The following is a 25,620-nucleotide window of genomic DNA, read 5'->3' as shown; positions in this document are numbered from 1 at the left end:
GGGCATAACCATTTGCCTGGTACAATATTTATTTAATGGTAGGATTTAAGTTTTATCAGCATTGGCCTTATACCATGAAACCAATGAAAAAGCTAAGGGTTCACTAACAAACAATGGTATAGACTTCTCAGGATTGGAAACAAAAATTGTTATGTCATCAGCTTAAGCTAATACTTTTTGATTATCCCCATGTTGACAACCAGCAGTTCTTGGGTTATGCCTAATTTTAGATGGGAACAGCTCTAGGACAAAGAGAAATAAAAGTGGAGATAAAGGGCAATCCTCACAGGAAAATAATTGGAGATCTCAGCATTAACTGATACAGAGGTTGTTTTAGAGGTAAAAGGTAATGGGATCATCACAACAATGTTGGTGCCAAAACAATGCCATTACAGAGATCTGAGCGTAGAATTCCTTTTCAGTCTGTCAAAAGCCTTCTCAATGTCAATAGTTAAGGCAACTATATGAGCCTTAAGATTAGAAGAATTGCTTAAGACATTAAAAATCACCTTGTGCTATTTGTGGACAATCTACCATTTAAAAACCTGATTGTTCACAGCTAACTAATTTAGTTAAAAAGGGTCCCAATGCATTGCTAGGATCTTCACAAATCTGTGCTCATTAATGAGTCAGGTCTGTAAGTCTTTCATAAAACAGCCTCCTTGCCCTATTCAAGAATGAAACAAACTACAGCTTCTTGAACAGAACTGCCTTATAATTCAGTAGAGGAGAAAAATTTAAATAGATGAAAGAGCTTTGGCAAAAAAATGATAATGGAGAGTAAAATGTAATGAAACACCCATAAGGACCAGGGCTTTGCCTCTTTTTTGCACATCAACCTCCTTAGTTATCTCTTCAGGGGATAGATCCTATTCCAGTAAGCAAAGAAATAGATTATGCCTTGGTGTTTTCCAATTCAATTTAAATAAGTACTTATATCAGTATCACAAGTATCTACTTAAAGGGTTTACAGAACACCATAAACAATGTTAACGTTTTTTTTTTAAAGTCCAGATCATTACAATTTGTGTTCCCTGAATATTTCACAATTTTGGTCTGTTCCTTCCTGTCTGCAAAATAATTTGCCAGTCATTTTCCAGCTTGCTTATTACCACCATAGCATGTTGTACTACTGTTTAATAGACAGAAGGGGCATTATCTGGACAAACCTTGGTAAACTGAAGTTTTGCATTAGCCAACTTATTTAAAATATCTTTTTAACTAGAAGAATGAAATTGATGTTTCAACATTTTAATACTATTCACCAAAGTTCTGTGGTCTTTTAGATTTTTTAAATTCTTTTCGGAGATAAAATTATAAATGGAGCCACGGGCTGCTGCTTCAAAGGTATCTCAAACAAGTTGAATTGATAACCCAATGCCTTTATATAACCCACACAATTCATCTAAAGGGCTTGAAATTCAGACAAAAAGATAGGACCATTTAGCAAGCAATTATTAAACTTCAATGTGTTAGAATGTTTATGAATAGGAATCAGATCCAAATCTGTCAGCATTGGGGCATGATCGGAAATCAAAATGGATCTAATTTTGAAACTAATCACACTTTGGACTAATTGTTTACTGAGAGATGTATGATCCAACCTAGATTAGAAATGATGAGCAGGGGAGTATAAAGGATATTCCTAACACTAGGATTACATAACCCCCTTAAAGCCACAAATGCTTTGTGAACAATAGTAGACAAGACAAAACTAGTTTTGCATCTTATTAGAAATAAATTTATCGACAGAGTAACTATCTAAGAAAGGGTCTATAATTTGACTGCAATCACCCCCAAGATGAAACATTGTTCTACATATCAAATGCTTTTTTGTAACATTAGCCCTAGATTATAGTCCACTTGTGCAGGACCATTGATATTAAACGTGTTATTTAGAATTTTAGTAACCAGTAACTGAGCAGCAGTCTACAGACCCTCAGCACCAGAATCATGGGATTTAATATTAATATCTAAATAAATGTTTAATTAAAAAAAATAACTGGTCCATTTTTCTTATGTGAGGTTGGGGGAAATTAGATCTTTATCAACCCAGCGCCTTTGCAGTTTATATGCTTCTGTCTCTGTTAGATGAGTTTCTTGTAATAGGACCAAATCCAGTTTAAGCTTGGCCAGGTGGAGTAACACTCTCTGTCTTTTAGATGTATTTAAACCATTAATATTCCAAGTAAGAACCCTGAAATATAGTAACTGTAAAACATCAGTACATAATACGGCCTACGTGTGGCTGATAATGACCAAATAACGATAAATGGTGAAGAACAGTGAAAGTCAAAAGACAGACAAAAAGTGGGAAAAGGATAAGTGGTAGAAGAAAGGGAGCACATGAAAGGGAGAGTACATGAAGAGAAAAAAGGTAAAATAGACTGAACAAGCAAACTACATGGTGACTGAAAAATACACCTTCATGGGAACAGAGACACAGGGAATCGGGAATGAGCATGACGAAGGCAATACATTCAAGGAGAAAAGTATAATACCTCATATTACAGCCGACAAGACAGAATTGTAAGACCTGAAATGAGAGCTGAAGCAAATCATACAAAAATGACTCAAAATTACATATATAAAAATTAAACATGAAACAAAACAACCAATTTAGGTTTTTGAAGAGAGTCAGATCTAGAAGTATCCACAACATAACCTCTCCTCTACAATCACCAATACATAATGTAGGATCATCATAAGTAACATTAATTTTAGAATAAGATGGGTAAATTAAACCAAAGTGAGCTTTCATGGCTCTGAACGCTAGTTGAAGAACTAAAAACCTTTCCCTGCAACCCGCTGTAGCTTTCAGTGCATCTTTTGTGACAAAAGTTAACTTCCTGACCATGAGAGTTGTTTCTTTGCTTTCACTGCATTGATGACTTTGAGCAGATCTTTTAATTCTTTTAAATTCTTTTAAATGACAGAAGAACTAGACATATTTTTTTCCCAATTCTATGAGCCCTCAAGTCATTCAATGAAGTAGAGTTTGGTACATCTAACATTTTGGGAAGAGCTGACATAAAAAATAAAATCAAATCATTCCCTTCAACCTCTTAAAGGGGACCATAAATTCTTAGATAAATATGTCTATTCTTATTCTCCAAATCTTCTGTGTGTCTTTTTAAAGCACCAGATATATTTTATTAGATGTATGCTCTAAGTTGTTGAATCTTTGTTCCACTTCTGAGACTCATCTGTCCATGTATGGCAGCTTTTCATTTAATGTTTGGGGCCTTGTATTGGGTTCCTCATTATGTGGTCGAAGAGCCCTAATTTCCTTAAAGAGAACCAACAAAATTGGATAAGTAAACCTATCAGAATAAGGAGAATCCTGCTAAAGTCTCTTATTTGAAGCTTTTATTGCTGATCCAGGTTTGGGAATTGCAGAAGGCAATCTATGTTTGGAGGTAAATTTGTCGAACCACTTTTTACAGTTAGTTACTGGATCATGAATATTGAAAGAAGACTATATTAGAAACCTTATTATAAAGCTTTAGTGTTCTTGTTTTTCCTATGCAGGAGACACCAAACTCCCAGTAGGAAGTAATAGCTTGAATCAAAAAAGTTACCACAGGCTAAAAAACTAGATGCACTACATAAATGCAGGTAGTGTTTGCACACAAGTTAAGCTTCTGCCTAGCTTAGCAAACAAAGTTATCAGAGATATTAGTTTTTACTCAGATACAGAGATGTCTTTAATATGGTTGCTATTTTGAGAGACTTAAAATGCCACAGCCATACTCAGTGAACAAAACAGTTAAATACAGATTGTACCTCAGTAGTACAACAGAAGCACTTGATTATGAGTGCTACCCTCCAGCGCATAAAGCAAGAAGCCAGAAGACAACCAAAGTCTCTCATCAAAATGTTAAATCATGATGATGATTAGAAAAATCAGGGTGGCAACTTCACAAAAAATAGAAGATGGCGAGGAAAACCAAGAGTGAATCTCTTGAGTCAAATTCCATATTATGAAACAAAATGTCTTGGCAACTTCTAAGAATGAAGTTGCACTGTTGAAGCAATGTACAAAATCTCCTCCATTGCTGAGGAAGAAATTTAGACTGGAACATCATAAGTAGAAAAAATAGAAAAATGTCTTTCCCATAATTAAGAAAGTGCTCCGCTTTCTCCCTAGACCGTAGACACATGTGCTGCATATCCTCTCATTCAAAAAGCCAATACATCTGCTTTGAGAATCGAAGCAGCACTGTCCAGATTTGGACGTTCTACACCAGATCTTCTTTGGCATCCTTCTCCAGATGTGATTACCTTGTAAATGCATATCAACAAGTTTCTCTGTATGTCTCACCTGTATTTTCTTCCCTCACCAAGGCCTGTGCCACTCATGTTGGTGTTTCAACTATAACAAAGAAGAGGATTAAATAGGAAGGAACGTGGAGGGATTTAGAAAGAGGAAAAGTGGGGTCATGGGTAATCTTCCAGAACAGCTATAAAAAAGAGACATCACCCAGCTACTGGATGTGGGAAGGAAACCTAACAGGGAGAAATTATTTTTAAGATTAAATGCATTTATACATTAAAAAACACGTAAGAGGCAGTTCCTAAAATAAGACTTTTTGAGGATTGGTGGTTGATTAATGCTTTTCATACTGAAATTTTTGATTCAATAAGTTAGATACAATAGTTTCTTAGAAATTGTACTCTTATTGTTTGATAAATTCAAAACCATCCATAAAGAAAGCACAGCATGAATGAGGAGTGTTCATTGTGAGGTAGGTATTGAAAAACTACCTGCAAATGTCTAGTGTCTCTGATTAGGCTTATGTCCATTATTTGGAGGGTGGGTACATCTATTATTTGCTGTTGTGAGAGATGGAGTGGAATGGAATGTCGATCCCCTAAATTATTTCTCTAAATGTATTGAATATATAACCCAAAGTGTTAAATATCATTGTCCAAAGCCACAACAAAAGAAAGTAAACCAATCCATTTTTATTATTAAACAGAGAATTTAATAAATTGGTAAGACGACAGCATGAAGGGGAGTCTATGGCTGGGAGGAAGAGAATATCTTTATTAAAAGGAAGAAGAGCACGAGTGAAGTTAGGCATAAAGAGGGAAAAGGAGGATCAGATGTGGATAGCAGTGAGGGAAGCAGCGGTGACAAACAATTACTGCAAAATTTGGGATATCATTGCTAAAGACTGTGGAAGGCGTAAATCTTCCAGCACCCCCCCCCCCTATAGCTGAGGTGGATTGGAAGAATTATATATTGGCTCTATATGCAGAAAATGAGGTGAGAGAGCTATGGGAAATGGATGGAGTAAAAATAATAGCTCAAATGAGAATTGTTGGGGTCCCCCCTCTGTGTCTGAAATTGAGGGGTTCATTAGGACAATGAGGAATTCCAGAGCTATGGGCCCAGATGAGGTCCCGATGGCTTTAATTAAACTTGAACCTCTGCTCTGGGCAAAAATCCTCCATCCGGTTTTCCATGCCTGCTACCAAAAAAGTGGAGTTCCAGACTCCTGGACAGGAAGCGTTATTGTCCCATTATATAAAAAGGGTGATAAATCCATGCCCCTAAATTATCGCCAAATTGCACTACTGGATGCAACTGGCAAGAATTTTGCAAAAAGTATTTTAGAACATTTAACTTCCTGGGTCGAGGACAATTAAATACTTCCCCTGGAACAATCAGGTTTTAGAAAGGAACATAGTAACCTGGACAATATTTTATTGTTTCATAGATAAATGAAAATTATGTTCAGATAAGGGGGGGGGGGCAGTATATGCAGCGTTTATTGATTTCTCTACGGTGTTCAACAGAGTGGTTCCCCCAAACCTGCTACGCTTGATTATAGCTTTGTACTCCTCTACCTGGTGTAAAATTTTGCTAAGAGGAGAACAAGGCTTGCCTGATAAGTTTCCTACAAAAAATGGACTGAAGCAAGGCTGTTTGTTGGCGCCATTGTTATTTGCCTTATATATTTATGATCTGCCCAGTTGTTTGCAAAATGCAGATGGGTTTCCACCGCAAATTGGAGGATATTCTTTGTCTTCCCTCCTATATGCAGATGATATAATTGTAATTGACCTTACCACAAAGGGTTTAAATCAACGATTGACGGCGTTACACCTATATTCTACTCAGCATCATCTGCAGATTATTCAATCCAAATCTCAAGTTATATGTTTCCTTGGGAAAAAACTGGGTAAGAAAATCAACTTCTCCTGGTCCTTGGGCCAACACAAGCTAGAGCGGGTAAAATCCTACTGTTCCTTGGGGAAAATGTTTTCCTCCTCACTCAGCAACAAAGATCACAAGTGCAATAATGTCTTGAAGGCTTTATCTCAAGCACAAGGTTTGGTTGCATTTTTTACAGCAGTTGGCCGGCTTCACTTAAACCATTTATTAACAGTTTATCAAACAAAGATCCCGGCCACTCTCCTGTATGCTTTTGAGGGCACAGAGATCTCTAAATGGAACTTCTTAGATAGGACAGAAGGGCAGATATTAAGACGCTTAGCCTTTTGTAATAACTCAGCCTCAGTGGCAGCCTTAAGGCTCAATTTGGTATTGAGAATGTTTTCGTATTGGGCGTTGTGGCTGTGGTTAGGAGAGCTTAAAGTTTAGCCCACAGTAAGGCTGCTACCTTAAGAAACTTAGCTTTTATAGAAATCTTTAATAGATTGGAAGAAAATTCTCTGTTTAAAAAAAATTATAATCTAGCTTTACAATTGCATGAGCTAAACCATGATTTGATTCAATCTCTCTGCCCGCTACTCTTAAAACTCTTTTAAAAGAAACATCCTTGTTGAAACGTTTCTCCTCGGATTTACAGTTCTGCAGAAATAAAAGTAGACTGACCAGGTTAACTGAATCCGTAATTTTTAAACATTCTCAGCCCTACCTTTCTTGGAATCTTCCCCATGGGATAAGGTGCTTGTACCTTTTGCTGAGATTAGATACATTGCTCTGATGATAATTGTGATCTCTGTCAACTGGGTGAGCAGAATTGTAAACATGTATTATTTATTTGCCCGGCTTTAGCCCCGGCCAGGAAAAAATGGCTAAAACCTCTTTACCTGCACTTTAATGTTTGCTTAGTAGGAGATGCTTTGGAAGCTCTTTTTAATCCTCACAATTATTTTTTTTGCTTTAGGATTTTTTTATTATTTCAGTCTTTTTTAAATCTCTACTGAGTGTTCTGTATTGGTGATAAATATGAAGATTGAAAACGTACTCTTCAGGGAAGATTGGAGAACTTTGATATGATTTCCAGGTGCTTTTTAATTCGCGTTTACTGCTAAAGGTCATTTGTCCTGGACTGTATTGAATGCTTTTCTATAATTTGGCTTGGAAGTATATGTTACATAACTGTTTTGTTGTAGAAAATGTTATGGTATGTGAGGGTTCCACGTCGCACTGTCTGAGGCACTCTATGGCTTTTTCTTCCTCAGAATATTTAATATTTATACTCACGAGGCTAATTTGAATAACTAAGTTAACTTGATCGATTTTAGACCCGCTACTGTGATATTTTTACTTGAGCAATGTATTGTATAATTTTGAGCTATTTTTTTTTGTTCTGCAGAATTTTTATATGAATGTTCTTAGTTTGCCCTATGTCTTTTAGGAATTGTTCCAACATGTGGACCTCTAAGGAGTTCCAATTAATGAAATAAAATAAACTTGAAACTTGTTGTTTAATCCCTTGTGTACTTGGAAACATTTCTGAAGCTTAACAGAAAATGTGAAATATTACTGGGTGATTTGCTTTCTATCTTCTGTAGGTGGTAATGCTCAGTTCTGTTGCGGATTTGCTGAAGTATATTGACGAAAAACAATTAACAACAGAATTTGGCGGCACCCTCGAGTACTGCCACAGTGATTGGGTTATCTTCAGAACTGTATGTCATTTTAATTTATTTCAGTTTGTTATACTATGTTATGCATTGTATTCATGCTCTCCTTTAACTGTGTTACGCCGTGATTCTGTTTTCAACTGGTTTAGCCAAATACAAGATGAATAGCTTTCGCTGGTATAACAAAAAAATGACATACCTTCACCAAACTAAGCCCTGTCAAGGCAGACACTCTGCTTCATTGTTGAACGTTGGTTGTCAGAAAGCAGCCACACTATAACATTTTGTTTGCTTTTCCTAAATATTGAACCATTTATTTTCTTTATGAGTCAGTTAGCCATTGATTAAAGAGTGGCTTTTTTTAAATGGCTGTCAGGGATCAACATATGTTTTTAGCAGCTTTGTAAGTGTAAGAGAAGAGAATGTGATGGGTGAATATGAGCAGGTGCAGTCATGGCTAAACCATCAATAAAGCATCAAAGGAAAACTCCTGGTAGGCTAACAGGGAGTGTCAGAGACAGGCTAGCCTTTTATTCCATCAAACATTTCCCTGATGGGCTGGAGCCCGAAGGCTGGTTTTGAAAGCCGCTGCTTGTACCTCTATCACCTTCTTCAGTTTTCTGAGGTTGAATCCAGCAGGACTTTCAAAGAGAGAAATAGAGAGATGGAGAGAGGTGGAGAGAAAGAGAGCGAGAGAATGGAGGGATGGAAACAGAGACAGAGTGAGGAGAAGAAGAGAGTGGGGTTGATTTGAATAGCTAGAGCTGCTTTTGATTCTTCAGTTCTTAAATGGGTGATGGGCTGCATTTCGAGCTTGATTATCTCTGTGCTCTTCACCGCATCCAGCCCCGAATGTGGGTTTTAGAGTGTAGACGGTACTTTTCTTAGGTACATAAAGGATTTGTGCCAGTTGTGAAAATGTGCTTTTGTATACTTTGCAATGCATTGAAATATTGGAATATTTCATTTCCACATGGGTTTGTGTGGAGTTCCAACGCACACTTCATTCAAACGCTCCACTCTACCTCACCTTCCTAGAGTACTCTTTTTCCCCACAGTCTCTTGCAGAGTGCTTCACTGGACACCCCGCATTCTGTACAAGTTCTTATAGGAACAATACCCCGGAGTATTCAAGTACTTTTCTCACAGCCAAACACAGATGACATAGTTCCCAATAAATAGATCTGCTGCATTAATTGATGATTGGCACTTATGAATGATGAGCAATGGTTGCATTTGTGGTAAACTTTAACTTACGGTGAGTTCTGTTTTGTTTATTGACATTTCTTAAAACAACTTTCTTATGATGGAAAACAAAGGGTCCTGGCAAGGTTTTCCCTAGACGTCTGCACAAAAAAGATTAGAAAATAGTTATCAAACACTGTGGCCTCGGTTTATCAGCATGTAATAAATTCTTCCTGAGCAACCAATTAAAAAAAATGTGAGAATCCTTGCTCAATAATGCTTTCCTGAGTTGAAGAAAGCAAATTTAATCCAATCTTGTACCACCCCATTTTAAACAACTAATTGAAACCACTGTTGTAAAATAGATCCATTCCATCTTGAACCAGAAATCATCATCTTCTTCACACCAGGAATTTCTTTCTCAAGAGGTTTCTGTAAATGACTTGGGTTTGCAACAGTGCTTGATCTAAGAATTACATCAGCACTAAACACTGCAGCAAGTCTACTGGTAGGGTAATCTTGGCAGCTGCATGTTTCACTGATTTTGAAGCAGTTGTGCTGACAATTCATATTGTTCTATATTACACAAAAACATCTTTGTTGACAGCACTGAAGGCTTCAATGATGCATACCCCAATGACTGATTTGCACATCAATTTGAAGTCTGTTGAAGATATACACATTCTGGAAAGTTTGCACAGATTGCTGAGTTTTCAGTTCCTGATTTTATGTTTGGAATATTATGGTACCATTGTATAGGACTCAAAAAAATAATTGTGTTTTATATAAAAAAATAAATAAAACTGGCTATTTCCACTGGGACCCACTGCAGATCATTCATCAGTTAACTTCCTCAGGTTTATTCAGTTCGGCTGCATCTGCAAACCCCACTTATGGCCGTAAAGTGCTAGATGCACACACAAAAAACAATAAAAACTCTGGATCTGGCCACCCACAATATCTAATATCGCTCATGAGGCACCTTAAAGACTAAGCTTCACCAAATAGCATCCAAAGAACTTCCAACTGCAAATTGATTGATACCAGTTTTGTATTCACACACAACGACATCTACAGATATTACCAAGATACAATCCAGTCTTCCCATTCCAGGCTACTACAACATCAGTGGTGCCAGAATTCCTTCAACTGACAGGAACAGAGCAGCAGTAATTTAATACAAAATGTTCTCACTCTTCGCTGCCTTTTGCCTGTATCACCATAGTTGAACACTGCACATGCAATAAAAATCTCTCCAGTATTACAAAATGGATTCCCATGTTTATCCACCCACATGGTGTAAGAGAGATTCAACTCTAAGCAATATGGTCCTTATTCTTCATGTGTCTTCTCTTTGCCATAATATGAGATCTTAACACTTTGAAGAACTTAATAAATTCTCTTCAGACTTAATCACTAGGTGAAGAGAATCACCAACCATCAGTAACACATTTGTTTTGTGTCTTTGACTCTCTTGAATGTGGTGCTCTAAAGGAGACTGTGAGCATGCCTGATGATGTATGCATGGAAAAGAAGCAGATGATCTTTCGAGCTGGGGCTAATTATATGTGCCCTCCTGAGGCCCACCACAAATTGGGTAGAGCAGAATTAGCATATGAAATTTTACTTTGCATGATCACAACTGGCCTGGTGTTCCCAAACCTGGTTTTCCCAGATGCAGGAGCACAAGCCCCATTTTACCTGCCACTAATTTCAGCTGATGCAGCGGTATCAGGATTGAGCTGCAATAGCAGCCAAGCATCATACTCCCAGTCCTTGGCAGCTTTTTTTCTCTGGAAAGGGGGACATGCAATGTTTCCCATGTCAGAGCTATCCTTTCCATTCCCTCTCCATCTACTCCCAACCCACACAAAAGTACTGACATACATTAACTACCTGACTGCGGAAGGTGGTAAATGTATGCATTAAACCCCCAGGAATATGAAATGCAATGTGGAACACCACACAGTAGTACAGCTTACACAGAGCTAGTGGCCTTTCTGCAGGTTTAATTTGTAATATGCATAATTCTCTGTGGAGAGGCCATTCATTATTTGTAGATTCAGCTACTGGGAATCGCCTTATGAAATAAGTGTTAAATGTTTGTATAGAGGAGACACCAATTATTGTTTTTCTCCGGAGTCCTCCCCAGTCAGCTTTTGTAACAAAAAAGTCCTAAGCTGGGCTAATTTGTGTGAGCTGATGCCAACTCGTGCTTCTCTTTGTTTCCTGATTATTGGTTAGAACTGCTCAATGTTGACATCTGACACATTAAATGCAGCATGATGTTTATTCATAATTGATTGTAGATGCAGCTTTAGTGTGTTAACCCCTTTGTGGTCTTTCCCACTCCCATTCCCACCTCCTCCTCTTAGAATGTTGAAGCATGTTTTGGCAGTTGGTAGGTGATGGTTTGTCATTCTGCAGGGAGATGGAACCTTTGGGGGGATAAAGTTCATTGTGCTCCTAACCTGGTCTGCTATCGCCATTACAGGCTTTTCTGGTGATGAGAGCTGGATTGTCCTGTCCTGAGTACCCATACCTGCACCATTGAGTCCATCGGATCCTTCTCCACTTTTCCGGCCCTGTATTCTGCATTGGGCCACCCCCTGGCTCCTCTTCCCCATCCCTGTGTATCTATGCATGTCCACTGCTACTGTTCCTCTCACCTCATGGACGGTCATCCCCTAATCTGAGACCCACTTTCTCCAGTGATTGCTCCTACTGTCAGCAGTGCCCTAGGAAGAACCTCCTTCCTGGTGCCATTGCTTGTACAGGCCTTGGGATGAATTCAGGGCAAGAAAAGATGCCCACACTGAGATAAAACATTGTGCCTCTATGTTGGACTTTTTTGCTTATGTAGGGTCATCCCCAATATTTTTGCCTCCTGCCTCCTATTTTTTCTGACCTGTTGCTGTTGGCGTTTTTGAACTCTGAGCACTTTACCACTGCTAACTAGTGCTAAAGCGCATATGCTCTCTGTGTAAAATTGTATGTAATTGGTTTATCCATGATTGGCATATTTGATTTACTAGTAAGTCCCTAGTAAAGTGCACTAGAGGTGCCAGGGCCTGAAAATCAAATGCTACTAGTGGGCCTGCAGCACTGGTTGTGCCACCCACATAAGTAGCTCTGTAATCATGTCTCAGACCTGCCATTGCTGTGTCTGTGTGTGCAGTTTTAACTGTAAATTCGACTTGGCAAGTGTACCCACTTGCCAGGCCTAAACCTTCTTACATGCAAGGCACCCCTAAGGTAGGCCCTAGGTAGCCCCAAGGGCAGGGTGCAGTGTATGGATAAGGTAGGACATATAGTAATGTGGTTTATATGTCCTGACAGTGAAATACTACCAATTTCGTTTTTCACTGTTGCAAGGCCTGTCTCTCTAATAGGATAATATGGGGGCTACCTTTAAATATGATTAAAGTGTAGATTCCCCTAGAGAGTAGATGGACATGTGGAGTTTGGGGTCCCTTAACTCACAATTTAAAAATACATCTTTTAGTAAAGTTGATTTTAAGATTGTGCGTTTGAAAATGCCACTTTTAGAAAGTGAGCATTTTCTTGCTTAAACCATTCTGTGACTCTGCCTTGTTTGTGGATTCCCTGTCTGGGTCAGTTTGACAGTTGGGTTGTTTTTCACCTCACACCAGACAGTGACACAAAGGGAGCTGGGGTGTAACCTGCATTTCCTGATTAGCCATCTCTGCTAGGAGGGAGGGGTGGAGTGGTCACTCTCATCTGAAAGGACTGTGCCTGCCTCTAACAATGCCGGCTCCAACCCCCTGGTGTGTGTCTGAGGCCTTGCCTGGACAAGGCAGGATTTCACAAGTAGGTGTGAGTCCCCTTTGAAGAAAGGTGACTTCAAAGACTAAAATGGGTATAAGAACGGGCACCCAAATCTACAGACTTTAGAAACACTTCTGGAACCAAGAGGAACCTCTGCCTGGAGAAGAGCTGATAGCTGAGGAAGAACTGCTGCCTGCAGTGCTGCTTCTGCCAGAGTAAGAGGGCAAAGACTGGACTTTGTGTGCCTTCCATCTTGTGAAGAAATCTCCAAGGGCTTGATTTAGAGCTTGCCTCCTGTTGTTTGAAGTCTCAGGGACAGCAAAGACTTCTCTCCACCAGCACCTGGAGTCTCTGGAGAGACTCCTACTCTGACAAGGGGTGCCCTATCCAGTCCCTGGGCCCTTGAAAGGAAAGCTGGTGGAAATCCAAGGAAATCGACTTCGGACGACTCCGGACCGACGCCGCTGCTGAATCCGGTGACGCCGCCTGCACCCGATGCCGTGACCTTCGCTGGAACGCGACGCTCTTTGCAGGCCCGACGCCGCTGCAGCCCCGCTGAAGTCCGCGACTCCGTGGAAGTCGCCGCACCACGTCGTGACCGACGCCGCTCAAAGTGCACGGATTCAACGTTTCGCACAGACGCCGCGATCCCCGACTTCGCGCATCGGCTTGTTTTCACTCTTCACCAAAGGTAGTGTACTTGGGGGTCTACACGACTCCGTGTCCGGCGCCACTGGTGTCGGCTTGTTGGGAACGACTCCTTCACGACGCCGTGTTAACATCTCATCGAAGCATTTTTGTTTCTAAGCACTATTTTTTAGTTTAATCTCTAAAAATTCATAACTTGACTTGTGTATGTTGGATTTTTGTCGTTTTGGTCTTGTTTTGTTTAGATAAATATTTCCTATTCTTCTAAACTGGTGTGTCATTTTTTGGTGTTTTTCATTGAGTTACTGTGTGTGTTGGTACAAATACTTTACACCTAGCACTCTGAAGTTAAGCCTACTGCTCTGCCAAGCTACCAAGGGGATAAGCAGGGGTTAGCTGAGGGTGATTCTCTTTTACCCTGACTAGAGTCAGGGTCCTTGCTTGAACAGGGGGTAACCTGACTGTCAACCAAAGACCCCATTTCTAACACTGTACATTTAAAACATTCATGTACCCTGTAACCGGACGTCTCCGGACGCCGGTTTCCAGGACATTGTGCGGAACGGACGCGAGCCTGTGACGTCAGACGCCTTCGGCGTCTGGACGACAACCGAAAGAAAAGACGGACCAAAAGAGGACGAAGAGAGAGAGGAGACGGAAGGGGTGTCTCGACGTGCGCGACCGGAGGAGAAGGAGACCGGGACGCCGACGACAGAGAAGAAGGAACCCGCCGAAGGAACCAAGACCCCGAGAGAGAGAGGAGAGCCCCGGGGCTCTCCTGCCCCCGTCGGAGAGAAGCCGGGAGGCTGCCAAAGTGCCGGCCACGTCCCAGGAGGGGCGTGGTCACCTCAGGTACGTTCGTACCGCAGCTGGGGGTTTGCTAGAGGGTGGTTGTTAGGGAAAAGGGGAGCCAAGGGAAAGGAAGGGAGGTCCTGCCGGGAAGGGGAGGCCATATAACAAAGGCCCCTAAAATAAAACCTAACCCCACAAAAACCACCCACCAGAGGATTTCTACAAGGAGGAGAAGGTCTGAGAACACCCATAGGGGGGAATCACAAACCAACGGGCAGTTAAACCCTTACTTCCCTTCACTTATACCTACCCCCCCCTCACCGCCCTACTAACCCTATATACTTACTTTATATATATATCCCACTTACCTGTTTTGTTATCCTCCTTTCTATTTTCTTTGGAGAGCCGGGCCCCTGACGAAGAGGAGGACCGGAGACCTTCCCAAGGCTGGACCGCGTTACTCACGGACTACCACCAAAACCCTGAAAGAGAAAAAACAAGGGGGAACTTTTTTTTTGTTAATTATTTCTGGATTGCAAGTGCGTTATCCGTGTGAACAAAACAAGGGATAAAAAGCCATCCTTAAAAACCAAAACACGAATAAAATAACTAAAACCTACCTTCTGCGCCTGTTATCTTATTCCAATATCCCTTTTATGTGCTTCAGGGATAAAGAACCCATTACAGTGGTGTCAGAAGTGGGATATTGGAATAACTACAGGTAACCAAAGACGATGGAGGGCACACCCAGCCTATCGGAGATGATGCAGCAGCTAGCCGCAGGGCAGAGGCATCTGCAAGTAGTATGGGAAGAGCAGCAGAAGGAGGCTAAAGTGGAAAGGGAGGCCCTACAAAGCGCTCTGAAAAGTCAGGCCACTATCATGGCCAACAATCAGTTGGTCCATGAGACTGCAATCAAAAACCTCACGGACACTATTGCCACTACCCGGGTACATCCGAACGTACCCAGTTCGGTCCTGCAGCGATATCAGGAAGGCGAAGACCCGGATGCCTTTTTCACGAATTTCGAGCGGGTTGCTACTTCCGCCACCTGGCCCCCGGATAGGTGGGGCCAATACATCGCCCCGTTATTGACAGGAACTCTCCAAGCGGCTTATCAAGCGGTAAACCCCGGCGGAACGACACCCTATCAGGATATTAAGAAGAGTATCCTGGAGCGGGTGGGGTTTGATACAGAACATTATAGGGTCCGGTTTAGGAAAGCCAAGTGGGGACCCTCCGAGAATCCCCGGGCCCTATATTTTCGAATTAAGGACTTAGGACTCAAGTGGCTAGGTCCCATTGGGACCAATAGGGAGGATATCATTGAGGTTGTTCTCCTAGAACAATATCTAGATGCTCTACCTACCAATACCCGTAATTGGATCAAGCAACACCCAAGTCCAGACACTAACACCACTATTGAATTAGCCTGTGCCTTTCACCGCTCCCTCGAGTTCAAAATCCCTCCCGTACGGCCAACACTTAACCCCCTCCGACAGAACCTCGGACCCTCCCCATCCCTAGGGCGAAAACCAACCGAGGATCCGGGAAAATTACGAGGTCCAGAAAGACCCTATATGCAACAACCACAGTGTTTTAGCTGTGGAGAGTGGGGACATATCGCCCGGGTTTGCCCACTGAAGTCAGAAAAGTCAGAGCCGATGGAAATAGGAGTCACCAGGGGGAGAGTCTTCTATACAGGGGGAAAGGAAACCCGATACAAGAAGAGACTTGTTATCAATGGAAGAACCACAGTAGCGCTCATCGACTCAGGGTGCAGCCAATCTGTAATTCGTGCTGATTTATTGGAAAAACCCCTTTTTGCTTCAGGGCTTACAGTATCCATATGTTGTATTCATGGAGATACAAGAGAATACCCCCTAATCTGGACAACTTTGTCCTGGGATGGAAAAGAAGTCCCCATCAGGATGGGGGTGGTGGAACGATTAGTCGAAGAAGCTATCATAGGAACCGACTTCCCTGACTTTTCGGAACTTCTTGACAGTACAAAAGACTCTGAAAACATGAGCACGTGGTGGAAAAGAGCTCCTTTTTCTAGTACACCAATAACACCACCGGTGCTTAAATACCGACCCTCCCGAAAAGAAAAGAGAGAAACCCGAAGAGTCTTTGCCCAAGGAAACATGAGTCCAGATAGGGTAATTACAAAGGTCCTTACTCTTACTGACCTTCCCCCATTCCGTAGTTGTCAAAGGGAAGATCCGAGTTTGATCCATGCCTGGAAAAATGCCCGACCCCGGGAACCCCAAGACAAAAGCCCCTCTTTTACCATAATCAGAAACCTGTTGTACCGTGTCACTGGTAATAACCGAGAAGAAAAGAAGCAGCTATTAGTCCCCGAACCTTATAGACCCCAAGTCCTACACCTAGCCCATAGCCAGCCAGGGGGGGGTCACTATGGCAGGGAAAAAACGGAAGAATATCTGTTGAGGAAGTTTTACTGGCCGGGGGTCTTTTCACAGATTAGGAGGTTTTGTCAGCAATGTCCCAAATGCCAAATGATTGATCCTGGTCCCAAAAGAAGAGCCCCCTTACAACCGTTGCCCATTATAGACATCCCTTTTTCAAGAATAGGAATGGACATTGTAGGTCCTCTCCTACCTTCTTCTAGAGGATACCGTTATATACTGGTATTAGTGGATTATGCCACCAGATATCCAGAAGCCATCCCACTCAGCAGTATTAACTCCAAGAGCGTAGCTCATGCAATGATAGGGTTCTTCTCCCGAATAGGCTTTCCCCGAGAAATTTTAACAGACCAAGGTACCCAGTTTATGTCCAACTTGATGTCACAAATATGTCAACTTCTGGGGATCAAACAGTTACGGACAGCGGTTTATCATCCTCAAACGGATGGTTTGGTAGAAAGGTATAACCGCACTCTGAAAACTCTACTAAAGAAATCTATTTCAGAGACAGGTAAGGACTGGGAATGAAAACTCCCCTTAGTGTTATACGCTATCAGGACCCATGAACAAGCTTCCACGGGCCATAGTCCATTTGAATTATTGTTCGGACGACAGCCCAGGACCTTGTTAGATATGGCTGCCGAGTTGTGGGAGGAGGAGGACGGAGAAAAATCCCTCTTAGAATATACCCAGGAGTTAAAAACCAACATCCAAAATGTGTGGGAAAATGTAAGGGAGCATATGGAAAAGGCTCAAGAAAAGCAGAAAAGATATTACGACAGGAATACCCAATTAAGGACCTTTACCATAGGTGATAAGGTGTTAGTGCTTCTCCCTAGCTCAGACAACAAGTTGCTGGCAAAGTGGCAGGGACCTTATAAAGTGATAGGGGTAATAACCCCCGTGACCTATAAGATCCAGCTCACAGATAGTTCCAACCGGTCCCAGATCTTTCATGTCAATCTATTGAAAAAGTGGGAAGAGCCACAAGGAGAACCAACCAGGGGATGCCTAGTTAACACCGTTAAGGAGTTAGAGATAGGGTGGTGTCCCACTGAGCATCCTAGCGGAAACGAGGTGCCTCCCATAAATAGCGAAATCTCGATCCAACAGAGTGAGCAATTAAATCAGCTCCTCCATGTTCATGCCCATGTGTTCTCCTCGATACCAGGCAAGACCAAGCTGGTACATCATCAAATCATAACCCCACCTGGCAAGGTCATACGCCTACGACCATATCGTATCCCAGAAGCTAGAAAGATCCTGGTAGAAAACGAAATAGAAAAGATGTTAGACCTAGGCGTTATAGAGCCTTCCCAGAGTCCCTGGTGTTCCCCGGTGGTATTAGTGCCAAAGCCAGATGGGTCCATACGTTTCTGTATTGACTTTAGACAAGTCAATTCTATATCCCAGTTTGATACCTATCCCCTTCCAAGGGTAGACGAACTCTTAGAGAAGTTGGGAAAAGCTAGGTACATGTCTACACTCGACTTGACCAAAGGCTATTGGCAGATTCCTTTGACGCCAGAAGATAAAGAGAAAACGGCCTTCTCTACCCCCTCTGGGTTATACCATTTTAAGGTTCTCCCTTTCGGGTTACATGGGGCACCCGCCACCTTCCAACGTCTCATCGACACCATTCTACGACCTCATACCAGATACGCTGCCGCGTATCTGGATGATATCGTTATCCACAGCGAGACTTGGGAGGACCACTTGACACATTTAACCAAAATCTTTACAGCGTTACGAGGGGCTGGGTTAACAGCCAATGCCTCCAAAAGCCGATTGGCGTTCAATGAGATCTCTTATCTAGGATATCATATAGGGAAAGGTATACTTAGACCACAAATGAGTAAAGTTGAAGCCATCCTACGGATAGAGGCACCCACAACGAAAAAGGAGGTCCGCTCATTCTTAGGCTTAGTAGGCTACTACCGAAGATTTATACCCCATTATTCCACCGTGGCCGCTCCCCTAACCGATCTCCTGAGGAAAGGACAGAAAAAAAATATCACAAATTTAAACCCCGTACAATCCCATAGTTACCGTACCCTCCAAAGATACCTCACTACCCAACCGATTTTAAAATGTCCTGACTTCACTGTCCCCTTTCACCTCCAAACGGATGCCTCAGACGTGGGTCTGGGGGCCGTGCTTTTTCAGAAAGATGGGAAAGGTATTAGTCACCCCGTGGTCTTTATTAGCCGTAAACTGTTTCCCAGGGAGCGAAACTATCCCATTATTGAGCGAGAATGTCTCGCCATCAAGTGGGCACTTGAGAGCCTCCAATATTACCTCCTGGGAAGATCCTTTCTATTATATACGGACCACGCTCCCCTCACCTGGCTATCGAGGTATAAAGATACTAACAGTCGCATATTGAGATGGTTTATGGAGCTTCAACCTTTCTCCTTCCAGGTTTGCCATCTCCCTGGTGATCTTATGGACAGGCTGACTATTTATCCCGGTTCCCGGGACCTTTGGGGCTCGAACAGCCCCATTCAAGGGAGGGGATGTGTAACCGGACGTCTCCGGACGCCGGTTTCCAGGACATTGTGCGGAACGGACGCGAGCCTGTGACGTCAGACGCCTTCGGCGTCTGGACGACAACCGAAAGAAAAGACGGACCAAAAGAGGACGAAGAGAGAGAGGAGACGGAAGGGGTGTCTCGACGTGCGCGACCGGAGGAGAAGGAGACCGGGACGCCGATGACAGAGAAGAAGGAACCCGCCGAAGGAACCAAGACCCCGAGAGAGAGAGGAGAGCCCCGGGGCTCTCCCGCCCCCGTCGGAGAGAAGCCGGGAGGCTGCCAAAGTGCCGGCCACGTCCCAGGAGGGGCGTGGTCACCTCAGGTACGTTCGTACCGCAGCTGGGGGTTTGCTAGAGGGTGGTTGTTAGGGAAAAGGGGAGCCAAGGGAAAGGAAGGGAGGTCCTGCCGGGAAGGGGAGGCCATATAACAAAGGCCCCTAAAATAAAACCTAACCCCACAAAAACCACCCACCAGAGGATTTGTACAAGGAGGAGAAGGTCTGAGAACACCCATAGGGGGGAATCACAAACCAACGGGCAGTTAAACCCTTACTTCCCTTCACTTATACCTACCCCCCCCCCCTCACCGCCCTACTAACCCTATATACTTACTTTATATATATATCCCACTTACCTGTTTTGTTATCCTCCTTTCTATTTTCTTTGGAGAGCCGGGCCCCTGACGAAGAGGAGGACCGGAGACCTTCCCAAGGCTGGACCGCGTTACTCACGGACTACCACCAAAACCCTGAAAGAGAAAAAACAAGGGGGAACTTTTTTTTTGTTAATTATTTCTGGATTGCAAGTGCGTTATCCGTGTGAACAAAACAAGGGATAAAAAGCCATCCTTAAAAACCAAAACACGAATAAAATAACTAAAACCTACCTTCTGCGCCTGTTATCTTATTCCAATATCCCTTTTATGTGCTTCAGGGATAAAGAACCCATTACATACCCTTACATCAAATGCTGTAATAATGCATATCTTCACCTGCGACTTGTTGCACATAAGGACCCTCTCCAATAGAGTAGGCGTCCACAACTGCATACTTCACGCCATACGTACGCCTGGTTACCTTCATCTCCAAGGATCACCACATAACTGAACAGCAAGCTCGCCAAGTCTCTCCTTAATTCTCCCTTTTGGCACAGCATGTCTGGGGTAATGAATGCTGTGGCTATGCAAGCTACCTTCCTGGATCAGCCTGGGTCACCCAGAGCTCATTGGAGTCAGTAGATGAGGAGCTTTGAGATGTACTTGTCGACATTGATAGAACTCAGTATAGCACCCAGCAGAAACAGGCACTGCTTTATAACTGCTTAGATGCTCAGGGCAGATGGTTATTTGATAATTAGCACCAGTTGAAAAACCAGAAGGGGATAGAAAGTGGGACCTCCACATAGAGACCAGGAAAATAATAGAGGAACATTTTGACACCAGTGTCAGCATCCTAATGGAATGTCACAGCTTTTATTATAGATACCAAGCTGTACGTGACACAGTCGAGATATATGACCCAACATTGTGCATTTTGGCATCAACCTGTGCATTTGGCAATACTGTTGAAATGATTGGAGACCAAGTGGTCATGCACACAGTGTGTATCAAGGCTCAGGAAAAGTAGTTTTTGTGCCACACAAATCCAAGCCTCGACAAAGTCATCAGCACCATTAAAAGAAGTGAGTGTTCTGCAAAAGGTGTGAAAACCCTCAAGAAACCAGAAGACTGTGACAATGAAGTGAATCTTGTGCATGCTAATACACAACCCAGACATGACGGTGGCAAACCAAAACGTTAAGACAGTGCTTTCAGTTCTGATGAATCCAACCATGGAAATGTTACTGTTGTGGTTCTGGTAGCCTCTTGGCATCTTATAAAAATTGCCCGCAATCGGAAGGGAGTGCCCCAAATGAGTAAAAAAGAGATCACTTTGTGTGTGCTAATATTCATCCACAAAAGGTTTCTGAAATAAAGAATCATAACAATGATGAAACTGAAGATGAAAATAGCCAAAAAACCTTGATTTGTTTGTGGCCATTCTTGATAGCACTTGTGATCAACCAAAATGCACCATACACGTGAATCATCACCATCTTAGTTGGCACTGTTTTACTAATCATTTTATATGCAAGAAAGAATACAACACTTCACCATTTAAGTGCATGCTCTGGCCTTGCTGTATCACACCAGGTACATATCGCAGGCTTAAGAAACATATGGCCATATGTACGAACACATTTTCCCATAGACACAGAATGGGTAAAACCCTTTGCTACATCTGGCCCATAGTTCATAGAGGCAGAGGGTTGGATTGCGGGGGGGGGGGCACAGTTACCTTAAAGATGTTGAATGTAAAAGTTATTGTGACAGAAAATTCATCTGTATCCTTCTGGCATACAGGCTAGCTCATGCATAAATCAATAAAAAAGAAACATAGTTCATGTCACACAGTTACATAGGAAACAGTTAAGTAGAATGTGCATAAATAAACAAGGACACTAAACAGTCTATTGGTGAGGCATATTTAACAATGAAACATGAGTGGGAGGAGGATGAGTTTAATGTTTGGCTTATAACGCTGGTTCGGGGTCTTAGCAACTGGTAAAGGACTCGGCAGTAGGATACAAGGTTATATTAAACGTGTATGCTCGAGGGAGTGAAGAGTTTAAATTAATACTATAAACGGAGCCTTTGAGTTATTTCTGACTGATAATTTGTATGTTCCACTCATTCCCTTAATCTTAAGGATGAACGGTAATTAATAAGACGAAACATGTAAGCAAAGGACTTACTACTTCAGGTCTTTACTCTTTATTTGGCAGAACATGCTTTTCAAAATTATTTTTTTACCGATTTTTGCACATTTCATACAAAACTAACCGAAAAAAAGCCAGTGGTTCCTAAAACAAATGGCATACATTTTTGCGTGAACCCTGTTTTGTGCAAAATGTGAACTCTAGAATAAAAGTGCTTCAGAAACGAGTCTCAGATAACATCGTATATTGATGAGCGCACTTGATACACTGACGGTCATTTGGTTTATCTTGTAACATGTCTCATTTTAAATCTACCTTTATGTACAGCAGTTCCATGCTCCATAGGTACAGTTATCGCTTTCAACATGCTTTTCAAACGTACTTCTAGATAGCTTATACATCCATAAAACTGGTCTAATGATAACTCTCTTTCTCCAGGCCATTGAAAGTTTTGCACTGACAGTGAAGGACATTGCTCAGATGCTTCAGGCTTTTGGGACAGAGCTGGCTGAAGCAGAGCTACCAGAGGACATATACCCCATTGAATGCATATTATCCATGCACACTCAAAGATACTGCCAGCTGAAGGTATGTTGGATAGCATTCGATGTATGGGCTACTGAAATATTTATGTGTTTATTTAAAAAAGTTACATTGCCTGACTTTGACTTTTCATGCTGAATTATATGTGAGTTCTCTGTATTTGCAGTGTTGTTGGCATTCTATACCACGGTTAATCAACAAATATCCTTATTTATTCACCAGCACGCTATAATCAAAGACTGTGAGTTCATGAGGGCGTAGGTCACTTACACTTCTTCTGGCACCTTTTGAAGAGAGCACCAATATGGGCTCCTTACCACATCATATATTAGCTGTGCAGAAGTGTGGGCGTGAGACTCTCATTAACACGTAAAGCTCCAGCTTCTTCACAGAAGCCTCTTGGCGGTCCGCAGAGCCCCCCATTCCTGAAGAAACATTTGATTTCCGTTAAAGGTTTTCAGGATGCGGTTGCACCTTCAGCAGACAACTGGGAGAGCTGACAACAGTATCCATGAGGAGAGGTGCATTCCTGTAGTGAAGGATAGAGAATCTGTAAAAGAAACCACCAGATTCTCGGTCTACCCATGTTGTGGTTTAATTACCATATGTAGCTTGCCCTGGGTGGTAGATATGGCCTGATGAGGGACTCCTCTAGCTCTATCATCGGATCTGCGAAGATCCAGATTTGAATTCGGAAGACATGGTGGCGAATCATCTGCCCAATCTAGAGTGACTGGTGTTTAGCCTACTTAGCTTAATGAAAGACTGCCACAGAAATGGTGGAAGATATTTACACTATGGTATGTGTGGTGCAAATCCAGTTGGCTAGTATGGCTAGATATTTGGCAACTGGCAAGGCACTTCCAGTTTGGAGGTAAATTTCTACTGGCTGTGCTAAAATGCCACCTGTAATGACAGTATTGCTGGATTGTCCACTGACGTTCTTTAAATGAAGGGGTTCCTTCTATGGTGGATACAAACAGATTGGTAAATAAACCTCTACCAGAGGAACATTTGATATGACAGATATGTTTGCACTCACAGGCAGAAATGTCACCAGTCAAAGTCTAAATCAGTTTGCAAGTGTGTATGAAGAATAAGCTTCAGGAAGTTCTTGTGATATCCTGACATAATATATGCATTTTATATCACTCAGGATGACATTATGAAGGTAACAAAAGAAGGAAATATGCTTTTGCATAACCTGGAAGAGTCTCCTAACAGTACAGAAGACCTTGAAATTCGCAGAGAAAGACAAGTGGACTGGGAGACTGTACATAGGTGAGTGTCTGACAACAAAAGACAAAATAAATCTTCTGTTACTTAATTCATCTTCAAAGATTTAGAAAAAATGAAATACAATTTCTTTCATCGTAAATATCACTTGTGTATCAAATTGTCACACATTTTTAAAGGTCCTCATGCATGTTTTGTTAATTCATGCACATGAAGCTTAACTTGTTCTGTTGATTAGTTGAGGCTATCAAGCCCAATTTAGATTTTCATTTATTTTATTGTAGCTTTCTATTTTCTCTGGTTTTCTCTGGGTAGGGTTGAACTATACCAGGTTACTCAACTGGTGTCTATTGCATGTGGTCTTGACCTAAGCACCTTCACATAGCTCGTGTGCTTGTTTTGAAGCGCAAACCCTTCAAAGTTAGGGGAGTGTATGTCCGACCCAGTACCTCCTTGAATACATTAGACAGATATCTCATGTGGATGAAAGGAGTTCCAATGCCCTAACATGTTCATGGCTCCCCCTCCTTTTTTCCTTGTGTAATTTGGACTAGACAAATCAAACTCCTTCAAGTTTCAGTGATACTTAGGTCAAAAGAAAGCATGTTTGATTTTCTTTCTCATGGGACTGGCAATAGAAATAAAAGACATTTATTTGACAAAATAACGACCGGAGCTAATGAATAAATGTATACATTCTATTCAACATTATTATAGCACAGTGGCAAATACATTATACTTTTCTATTGAGTGATTTTTAACTAGACTTCTTTTGCTTCTAATGGAACATCATCTGTGGTAGCAAATGTGACATTATGTCTGTAAAGCAAATGTAGTAAGCTGTCTGCAAAGATATTCACCCTGCATGGACAATATAGATAATCCAATACTATATTAATGTTCTTGTTGTATTGATGGTTAAATGTCAGTGGTGAAACCCTAGCCCAGAGAAAGTTCCTTCCCATTATTGTCACTTCATGTGTCTTTCTTGGTGAATTATGCCTTTGGTATGCATCCAAGATGATATTCACTTGTAGAAATGGAATTTAAGAGTAAAATCGAATTGGGAAACTTGCACTGTTGTGGATAAAATAGTTCATATTTGTTGCAAACTGTGTATGCCCAAAAAAGAGTTAGATCTGTGATATTTATGCTCCCTGGGTCAATATTTCCGCTGTTTCTTTGGCAGTTTAAATTCAATAGCATGTGGTGAAGAGAGGGCTGATTAGCAGTGTGCTAATACCCATGCAGATCCATCTACATAGAATGTTTTATTCACTCTGGACTCCAATAGAGGAGGCACTCCTCTTTAAGGAAAGAACCACAGTTGTATTTCTGGACGCAGCTATAATGCTTCATGACCATTCACATACTAGAGATTGCAAAGAATCTGTTACCTCAGTAACTTATAGTTTTATCTGTGATGAGGGCCCACAGCTCGCATCTGTTCTCACAGTTAGCCAAAGAGTTCCTTCCACACTGGAGTCACAGCAATAATAACATTAACATTTTACCTATGTCAGCATCACACCCCTTGTATGTGTAAGTGTGTAACATGAACTTACCTATAAAAGAATGGCATAATATGCAGGGTCAGGGAAGATGCCCAATATGGGAGAAGCAGATGAAGCTTATGGCAGTCATGTTGTCTGTTTGTCTACTGCACCACTGCCTATAGCTGAGGCAGTGGTGCAGTAGTCTATTTGTTAGTTACTTCTTGAAGTGGAAGGGAGGTGAGATTGTTACAACTGTAAGGATAGAATTTCAGATTCACTGTGCATAGCAGAAGAAGCCTTTTTCTTGCATTTCTTGGTGTCTAGGCTGGTGATGTTCCTGTTGCAGATATATAGGACCCTGAAGG

The 25,620-nt window shown here is 41.8% G+C and overlaps 1 protein-coding gene across 3 annotated transcripts in view; it reads left to right on the top strand.

Annotated features, from left to right (window-relative positions):
• Nucleotides 1-25,620, top strand: part of MCF2 (MCF.2 cell line derived transforming sequence) — a 795,890-nt gene that overhangs the window by 416,877 nt on the left and 353,393 nt on the right. For all 3 annotated transcript variants that reach the window (XM_069212449.1, XM_069212451.1, XM_069212450.1), the window contains 3 exons: nucleotides 7,774-7,890; nucleotides 22,419-22,568; nucleotides 23,680-23,804. In XM_069212449.1, coding sequence (XP_069068550.1) covers nucleotides 7,774-7,890; nucleotides 22,419-22,568; nucleotides 23,680-23,804 — 392 coding nt within the window. The remainder of the gene's footprint in view (nucleotides 1-7,773; nucleotides 7,891-22,418; nucleotides 22,569-23,679; nucleotides 23,805-25,620) is intronic.

Source organism: Pleurodeles waltl, chromosome 2_1 (genome assembly GCF_031143425.1).
Source record: "Pleurodeles waltl isolate 20211129_DDA chromosome 2_1, aPleWal1.hap1.20221129, whole genome shotgun sequence".
Taxonomy (NCBI): domain Eukaryota; kingdom Metazoa; phylum Chordata; class Amphibia; order Caudata; family Salamandridae; genus Pleurodeles; species Pleurodeles waltl.
The sequence above is the reverse complement of the archived record's forward strand: the minus strand, read 5'-3'. Positions and strand labels throughout refer to the sequence as shown.